General features: G+C 37.6%; 1 protein-coding gene across 4 annotated transcripts; it reads left to right on the top strand.

The window, feature by feature from the left end:
* The first annotated feature begins 228 nt into the window (after positions 1-228).
* LOC148875450 (homeobox-leucine zipper protein HDG2-like) lies at positions 229-6959 on the top strand. Of its 4 annotated transcripts, none has more exons than XM_088966123.1 (13): positions 229-596; positions 763-1302; positions 2060-2277; positions 2373-2490; positions 2711-2899; positions 3000-3440; positions 3530-3631; positions 3768-3968; positions 4072-4246; positions 4362-4633; positions 5441-5536; positions 5638-6028; positions 6516-6959. In XM_088966123.1, exons 2-12 carry the CDS (start codon positions 1198-1200, stop codon positions 6001-6003), a joined length of 2283 nt encoding a protein of 760 aa, XP_088822249.1. In that variant the 5' UTR covers positions 229-596; positions 763-1197; the 3' UTR covers positions 6004-6028; positions 6516-6959. The 4 variants fall into 4 exon arrangements, with proteins under 4 accessions (XP_088822249.1, XP_088822247.1, XP_088822248.1 ...); XM_088966121.1 differs by having other exon boundaries at positions 6511-6959; XM_088966122.1 differs by having other exon boundaries at positions 251-600; positions 6511-6959.
* The last annotated feature ends 2890 nt before the right edge of the window (positions 6960-9849 follow it).

Raw genomic sequence — 9849 nt, 5'->3', positions numbered from 1 at the left:
AAAAAATGGAGACTGAACTTAAACTTAAGAAGATGTAAGTAAGAGGAGATAATAGAATTCAAAATTTTTGGCAGTGAAATGTTTTCAAAGCATTGCTGTTTGGTAGCCGTCATTCGTTTCACCATGCTCCTTGAGGAAAAATAAAGCATTAGATATCCTCTCTCTCTCTCTCTCTCTCCGCAATTACACCTCTCCCTCCATAAATGCTATTGCACCCTCTCTATACGCTCTGCAATTACTCTTCGCTGCCACATCTCCTCCACCTGTTCCCCTTTCTCCTTCCCTTCTCTTCATCTCCAAAGCTCCATCTCTATCGCTTCTATCTCCCTCCTCCTTTTCCTGTCTCTTTTCCTTCTTTCCTTCTCTCTTTCTAACATTATCTATCTCCTTTTCTATCTTCTATGCTTCTTGCTCTCTCGTTTACCAACCCCGAAGCAGTCTCAGTCAAAAACTCCCGAAAACTACTGCAAAAACCTAAACAGTGGTTTTCCGGCTACCGAACAGTCTGATGAACAGATCTGGTCCATGTCTCATATGGGCTTCTTAAGAGCTCCAGAAAGCTTGTTTTTCTCTAACTCATGGATCACTTCACGACTGTAAGTATGATCCGATGACCCAACTTCTCCTTTTTTAAGCCGTTTCTAAGAAACACAGATTCGCAAAATTACCATTATTCCTTCTGTATGCAATAGGATGTTTTTCTCTCTCTCACTTGGTCACTTTTTCTAACTTTATTACACTTTGCCTCCTTCCTCTCTGCAGATAGAACGAGACAGAGAAAGATGAAGTTGGATGCTCCGAGATCTCCGTGAGCGTTATTTTATTTTGTTTTTTAGCCTGGTGAAATTGGTTGTCAAAGTCCATTCTTCAAAAGCTTCGACTTCTTACTACTTGTTCCTCTTGTTCTCATTGCTTGGCACGTATGAACAAATACATAGTTTGGAGCTACCCTTGTCTGAAATTCAAATCTTAGTCTTTTCTGCCCGTGTACTACTTGTAAAAATCTGATTAGCCTTCTCAGACTGCAACACAGAATCTAGTAAACGCTTTCCCTCCAGGGGAAAAAAAGGAAACTCTATATAAGACCCCAATCCAGTTATCCAGACCATAGAGAAGTAGAGCTATGGAGAGAGCGCTTGACTTGTTATTGTAGAGTGAAGGAGTTCTATAGCTATTAGGGTTTTCCGTTAGTGAAGTATGCCTTCCGGAATCATGATTCCACCAAGACATGTGCCGCCATTGATGGGAATGAACGGAAAGGTCGCTGGATTTAGTTCGTCTTCTGGGCTTACGCTCGGTCAGGTTAGCGCTATCTATGATCTTTTTGTCTCACCTTTGAATCCCTGCTTTCATTTGTGCTTATTGAGCTTATTATTATTATTATTTTTATTTTCTTTTGCTTTTTTAGTTGCTCATGACTTTTTCATGTACTTAATTTCATATTCATGCGCTGTAGATCAATTCAGCCATCGTTTGGCTTATTTTGTTTTCTTTCTTGCTTTTTTTTTCCTTTTCCTTCCATTTGACAGTTACTTATTCTCCTTCTTCTACCTATATACTGCTAACAGATCGCTACAGTTTTATGGTACAATGGGTTTTCGTTTGAACAAAGGTATTAGACCGTTGTTAGTAGAAAAAGTGTATTAAGCCGTTTCAATCCAAATTGTTCTCGATATTCGAGAAACGCGTAAGGTCTTCTCTTGCAGAGAGAGAGAGAGAGAGAGAGAGAGAGAGAGAGAGAGTTTCTTCCCTATAAATTTGTGTTCTTTGTGCATGCACTTCAAGTTTCAACATCGTCTTCTTTCCTTGAGAGTTGAGATGGTGGAGAGAAAGTAAGAAAGATCTCTTGATCTATGTGATTTTGCTAAGTACAAATCCACCTTCTACAGAAACATAGGTTTTACTTTTCTACTTTATTTTTTTCATTTACTAAATATTTTCTCCTTTTCTCAGTTTTATTTTCCTTTGGGCTTTCTGGGTTCAGTGGTTACCTGGCATTCTGTTGGTAGATTGAAAAACAATAGCTTGGGAATCTTAAGGATCTATAAATATGTTCCAGGCAGCAAACATGTTGGATGGTCAGCAACACCAGCTCGAGATGACCCAGACCACATCCGAAAACGAGATGGCGAAGATCAGAGATGATGAGTTCGAGAGCAAGTCCGGCAGCGAAAACATCGAAGGAGGTGGCTCCGGTGACGAACAAGATCCTAGCCAGCGTCCAAGAAAGAAGCGTTATCATCGTCATACTCAGCACCAAATCCAGGAAATGGAAGCGTAAGCTCTTCAAATTTTATAAAACTGGAAAATAAGAAATAGAAACCCTATGGTGATCTCTAAGTCTAAGCTTTGTTTCTTCCATTTCTTATCAGTTTCTTCAAGGAGTGCCCTCACCCAGATGACAAGCAAAGGAAGGAGTTGAGCCGTGAATTAGGGTTAGAGCCTTTGCAGGTCAAATTTTGGTTCCAGAACAAGCGCACCCAAATGAAGGTAAAAAACCTAAAAAGCCTTCTGCATGGACTGCATTACAGGCGGTGTATACGTTTTCTATATAAAAACAGTATTTACATATAACTTTCTCTTTCTTTCTTTTTGTATCGGTTACTATACCTAGACGTATATCATGGTTGGGGAGAGTGGCATGCTTTTGATAACACTCCTTAGCTTCAGTTTTCTAATTTTAGCTGCTCGTAAATCTATCCTTGTACAGACCCAGCATGAGCGTCATGAGAACACACATCTGAGAACCGAGAACGAGAAACTACGGGCGGAGAACATGAGATACAAAGAAGCCCTGAGTAATGCATCATGTCCTAACTGCGGTGGCCCTACTGCCCTTGGCGAAATGTCATTCGACGAGCATCAGTTGAGGCTTGAAAATGCTCGGTTAAGAGAAGAGGTATCAGGACTCAGCAGAGAGTTTGTTCTATCTTCTGCTTTTTCAGAGCCTGGGAGGTTGTTTTGATTTGAACTCAACTACTGTTCTCTTTTGTTTGCAGATCGACAAGATCTCGGGAATTGCTGCAAAATATGTGGGCAAGCCTTTGGTTTCCTACCCTCTTATCTCTCCCCCCATTCCTCCCCGCTCCCTTGACTTGGGTGGTGGAAACTTCGGGGCGCAGCCCGGTGTTGGAGGGGAAATGTATGGAGCAGGCGATCTCCTTAGATCTGTATCTGGGCCTATCGAGGCTGATAAGCCTATGATTATTGAACTTGCTGTAGCAGCAATGGAGGAACTCATCAGGATGGCCCAACTAGGCGAACCCTTGTGGGTGCCTTCAATGGACAATGCTACTGAGATCCTGTCCGAAGATGAATACATCAGAACGTTTCCAAGGGGAATTGGACCAAAACCCTCTACATTCAAGACTGAAGCTTCTAGGGAAACTGCTATTGTTATCATCAACCATGTTAACCTTGTTGAAATGCTTATGGATGTGGTAAGTGCATCTTCTTTGCGTGAATTGAAAACGAACAGACGTGATTTTTCTTTTGGGTGTAACCAAAATTTTCCCTTCTTGATTATCAGAACCAGTGGTCGAGTGTGTTTTCTGGCATTGTCTCAAGGGCCATGACACTAGAAGTTCTGTCAACCGGAGTAGCAGGAAACTACAATGGAGCCTTGCAAGTGGTAATCTACAAATCTCTCTATTTTTCGTACTGATCAGCAGGAGTTACTTATTTCATGGGTTTAAGAAAAACCCAACTTCCATGTTAATCCCAATCAACTTGGCTTCTGAGAAGAAGAACATTTTTCGATTTCACAGATGACAGCAGAATTCCAAGTCCCTACACCACTGGTTCCGACTAGAGAGAGTTACTTTGTTAGGTATTGTAAACAGCATGTTGATGGGACTTGGGCGGTGGTCGATGTTTCCCTGGATCATTTACGCCCTGGACCTGTGTTAAGGTGCAGAAGAAGGCCTTCAGGCTGTCTAATCCAAGAAATGCCAAATGGATATTCGAAGGTGAGCAAACTTCTCCAAACCTTCTAAGCTAGATTAATGTATTTTTTCTTTTAATGCATGATTTCCCAACTAATCGGTTCGATGGTTGCAAATTTCCTAAAAGGTTATATGGGTCGAACATGTAGAGGTGGATGATAGAGGTGTTCACAGCATGTACAGAGGGCTAGTTAATTGTTATCTTGCATTTGGCGCGAAGCGTTGGATTGCTACTTTAGATCGACAGTGTGAACGCCTTGCAAGTGTAATGGCAACTAATATTCCTTCTGGAGATATTGGTGGTAATACATAATTCATTTCCTACTGCAGCATCTGAAATTACAAGGAATTCAGAAATCATGAATTAATCTTCTTTTAATCGTTTTCACTTATTAGTATTTCACTTATTCTTTACAGTCATAACAAGTCCAGATGGGAGAAAGAGCATGTTGAAGCTGGCTGAAAGGATGGTGATAAGTTTTTGTTCTGGGGTGAGTGCTTCTACTTCTCACACATGGACTACATTATCTGGAAGTGGCGATGAAGATGTAAGAGTCATGACCAGAAAGAGCATAGATGATCCAGGCAGGCCTCCTGGTATTGTGCTGAGTGCTGCCACTTCCTTCTGGCTTCCAGTCCCAACAAAGAGAGTTTTTGACTTCCTGCGTGATGAGAACTCCCGAAGTGAGGTATCTAAAAATTTGAAGCCTTTTATCTTCCAGTTTTGTCATCACACACAGAAATGAATTAGAGTACTGGAAATCTTTATTTCCACAAACAATAACCATATTATTGTGGGATGCATAATTAATTTTCATCGATTCACAGAATAAATTAATACCTTATTGAGTAAAACAAAATCACAGAGAAACATCATAATTAGTAGGGAAGCGTATAACCTAACACAGAACATAAATCTAATTTGTAGTATTCATAAACTAAAATAGGACCTTATTTAAGAGTCATACATTAGGTTTGAAATCTGTAACCCTAATCAAAATACTCTAACGTTTCTGTTGGTTATAAAAAAGTGGCTGTGCTCATTTTTGGGGCGCCATAAAGTCAAACTATAACTATAGCCGGTTGCTTAATTGCAGATGATCAATATAGTATATATACCAGTCACGGAATTAGCTTTAATTAACACATGGGCAACGAACATGAATATGCAGGAGTGTTTTGCTTGTGCATGCTGTATCAGGCTGCAGACCCAAGTCTATGTATGATAGAAAATAAAAGAGAAATAGAAAGTTGATGGAAATTCATACCAAAAACAGCCCAAATGCAGCACTACATCCACTTTACACAAGTAGCTTGAACACTAAAACCAATTCTCCATCCAAACACAAGTATTCTGGTTAGTTGTCACGTCGAATTTGATTCCACAGCTGTCTACTAATGAAACAAGAAACCTATTTCTAGATGCATCCATCACTTGCCTGAATTTTCATTCATCTCTAACTGAGCTGTTTTTCATGTCTGTCTCAAAATCACAGTGGGACATCCTTTCAAACGGAGGTGTTGTTCAAGAAATGGCGCATATTGCTAATGGTCGTGATCCAGGCAACTGTGTCTCCCTGTTGAGAGTTAATGTAAGTTTCGGATGCATGTGTTATCGATCTAATTCATTATCATCTGTTTCAACCTGCCTCTGACGTTAAACTGACTAATTAGTTGTCATATTAATTTGCAGAGTGCAAATTCAAGCCAGAGCAACATGTTGATATTACAGGAGAGCTGTACTGACTTGACAGGCTCTTTTGTGATCTATGCTCCTGTGGATATTGTTGCAATGAATGTGGTTCTCAATGGCGGAGACCCAGACTATGTAGCTCTCCTGCCTTCAGGATTTGCCATACTGCCTGATGGGTCAACAGTTCATGCAGGAGGAATTGGTGGGGTTGGCTCTGGTGGATCTCTTCTGACTGTTGCATTTCAGATATTGGTTGATTCAGTCCCGACTGCTAAACTCTCTCTCGGATCAGTTGCTACTGTTAACAGCCTCATCGCTTGCACCGTTGATAGGATCAAGGCTGCAGTTTCATGTGAGAATGCATGAACCCAAAATGGCTACCGAATCGTCGGTGAGTCAAAGTTCTATACCGACATTGATATTTTTAACTTCTCTATCTGATGATCATAATCTGGTGGGTAAAAACTAAAAACTAAAGATTCATCGAGAGCTTTTAATAGGGTTTTAAAAAATGTGTTTCGATCAGTCCTTTTGAGGGCTTCAAAACTAAAAGAGCTGCCAGCTAGGGTTTCACTTCACGTCTCGGCGTGCTTTCGATCAGTGTCGCATTTCTCTCTTTTCATGGGGAAGTAAGAAACCCAACTAAAAGGAAGAACAGGCGGGAGGGATTTCAACTCCGGATCTGGCTACAAATAAGGCGTGTACAACGGGATACCACAAACCAATCAAGTGCGAACACGCTGTACAAGTCTTGTTTGTAGCAGTTCTCCCCCATGAATTAAATGCAATTTACCAGTTACCACCGACCGGACCTAATGACCTAGGAAATTGTTCTGCTCTCACTTTTTCGTGTTGGTATTGTTGTTGTTGCAGAGCAGAGTGGAATAAAAGATAGAAGAACCAAAGAGAAGGGAGTCAATGGAGGTGGGTATGGAACTGTGGGTTTTGAATGACGGATTGAAGTCAAGAGCGAACCTTACCCGACCCGTGGTGGCGTTTACTTGGGTACCGTATGACAAAACTTCTGGGGTACAATCATCATCACCTCGCAAGGAAAATGGTTCGGGTATTGACTTCGCCAAAACGGAGTCAGAAAAGATACTAATTACTGTAGTTTGATCCATAGAGTTAGGGTTTTGACTTACGAACCTTGATCTTTTGCTTCGACTGTGTCTGTTCTCTTGTATCCTTTTGTCTTCTCCAATCGCGTGTGGTTTTGAAGCGTCTGGTTATTGGAGTCGAACCAGTACTAGTGGCAAACATTTGTTTCTGTCTTTGATAATAGTGTATTCAATATAAAATCCCATTAAATTAGCTATCTAGGTTTGGCCTATTTTCTTTTGTTGGTTCCTAGCCCAATCCCAATGATGCCTTGTATCAAGAATGGAATATTGGATTGATTGGAAGCTTCAAATCAAACATTTGGTTCCTAGCCCACTCGTTCTGGATGCAAACGCTAGCTTACCCTGTTGTCCGGCTGAAATCAATGCAAACTATGTTATTCAGTTTAATTTAAGGGAAATAGACAAAACAACAAACACTAAGCACCCAAGAAGCTCAGACCATTAATGGCTTACCTGTATCTGATGCCCATGGTGGATGTGATGGATATAAACGAAAAAGCTAATGGGGTTGTTGACATAGTACCACAATTCAAGTCTGTCTTGGTTGACAGTAATGTGATCCAGCTTTGACGATGTTATCAAGGCCTCAGCTTGGCTGTTGCGCTTAAAGTACTGGGCTATGATTTTAAGAGTCAAGTATCATAGCTATTTAATTGCTCCATAAATAAATCCAAAGAAAAAATAATAACTCTTGTACAGTAAAGAAAGTATACCTGTAACCGTGTAAAAGATCAGGTTGGCAATGCCAGCAGTACGAGCGGATTCATTGAACGAGTCAGATGATGAGAAGAACATGCATATTATATATATATATATATATATATATATATATGGTTTTGGATTATACGGGTTCCACCTCTTCTTCATCTTCTTATTTTTTTCTGTTGTGGAAACACTTTGTTTTTTTCACATGCATCTAAAATTCTTCTTTAAAGGCTTCAGAGAGATGCAAGAAAAGATAATTAAACAGTTTTTGCTTGAGTATATAAGATGGGTTTGATTGATTCGAGCGAGCATTGACCACTGTACTGATCCGACAATTAAGCTTTTCAAATCAGCATCCTTTAATTTTCTGGGGAGAAGCTCATGAAAGATAGATTACAACTAATGTCTCAACCACATATCTTCTCATAAGATGTTCTGCAAAAAAACCCTGTGAAAGTAATTTGAAGGATGATTTTACATACAGAGAATTTGTGGTTGGTGATCAGTGCTGCACTGCCTTTCGTGTTTATTATGGCAAGCCAGTGTGGTAGCAATACGAAAATCATGGCTAGTTTTCCTTCGTGGACAGGGAAGCCATATATAGAATAATTGAAATTTAATACAGTAGGCATATTTGAGGAATTAAACAAAACCGTAGGTAGTATAAAAGATGAAATAGAATGACCATCTTTCAGAAGTGTAATGACAAATTTGAGAAAAGTGTCTAGATTTCAGATAAGGCCAGTAGTGCTATTGATAACCAGATTACAACTTATATAGAGAAAGGTAGGAGACTTCCTTACCCCAACGGAGAGAAGCCACCTCATCAGTCTCATCTCCCTCTCTCAACATCTCAGCATGCCCACTTCATCCCTCTTTCCTCTATGTTTATCCTTTTGGACATCCCCTCCTAAAACTATTCTTAAAATCTCTTTCTACCAAAATCTAATATAGTGTGGCACCACTATCCCCCATTTTCTCCTAAACTCTCTATAATTCCTATTTATCCTCTCCCCCACTTTTCATCTATATCTATTTATAGAAAATTTCAATTAAAAAATTAAGAATTATTTAAATATTATAATAGAATTATGCAATAATTTTGAAATATTTATGAAAAACACAAAAAATGATTATAATATATTTAATAATATTCATATTATTAATAATTTTATATTTTGTGAAATTCCTAATGAAATTATAAATTTTATTTATGAATTTCATAGAGGTATTGAAGATTTAAAATAACAAAAATAGGTAATAATTTTCAAAAAAAAAAGTTTTTAATAGATATTAAAAAATAGAATAATAATTGTGTTTATTAATGTATTAATAATAAAAACATTATTTCACTTATATTAATTAATAATTCTAGAAATAACTTTTACAAAGTTTGATATTTATTAATAATAATTTTAAAATCTTAATCTATATTTATTATATATTTATATGTACTAAAATTTATATTTATTGTACTTTTAGTAATTGCTCATTGCATTTTTGTGATAAATTAATTTTCAATAATTATGTATGAATCTATTTTAGAAAATTTTCAATATTTATTAGAGATTAAACTACTGTTATTTATTTGATATTAGACTGTTAGTTTAGTTGAAATTAGGAGTGTTCATGAGTTGGTTTGGTTCAGTTGTAGGTTGTTTGACCAAATTGACCTAGTCAAGTTGGGGAATTAGTCACCCAAAACCAACCGACCATTAGTGAAAATCAATCAACTTTGGTTGTATTAGTTTGGGTCAATTTTCGGTTTGGTCTTTTAATTCAAAGGATTGAAACTTAAAAATTTAAATTTAAAAGTTACAATGGTATTATTAAAAAATAAATTTTAAATTTACAATATAAAACATTTTTGAGTAAGAAATATGGGAATTTCCCACTTTCTCATATTAAAAAATTTATATTTAATATATATGATCGGGTTAATTTGGTTTTGGTCGATTTACAAATGGCCAAACTAAAACTGACCCGACCTGATCAAATTGGGAAATTGCTGAACCGAAACCCACTAGAAATACTAGAAAACTGACCAAGTAGGATCGAGTTGGGTCGAGTTTATCAATTGGTTGGTTTCATCGGTTTGATGAACACAATCCTAACTGAAATTAATTATTGTTATTTTTGTATTGTAAAAAAGTATTAAAAGTAGTATATAAAATATAACTAATTATTAATTAATTAAAAATTAAAATATAAAACAATTATATACTATTATGTGCTTCTATTGTTTAGCTTTCACTTAACAAATGAATTTTAAAATCCAGTTTAATGAATTTTGAAATACATCGCGAGTCTTTGTCTATGCTATTCTACTATCTAATTCTAGTTATTTTCTTCTTTAAGTTGTTGACGGATTGCATGGATACGT

The sequence above is a fragment of the Nelumbo lutea genome, chromosome 1 (genome assembly GCF_056320005.1).
Source record: "Nelumbo lutea isolate HS-2025 chromosome 1, American lotus-T2T, whole genome shotgun sequence".
In the NCBI taxonomy this organism is placed as follows: Eukaryota; Viridiplantae; Streptophyta; class Magnoliopsida; order Proteales; family Nelumbonaceae; genus Nelumbo; species Nelumbo lutea.
This window is presented reverse-complemented; position numbering and strand designations above follow the sequence as displayed.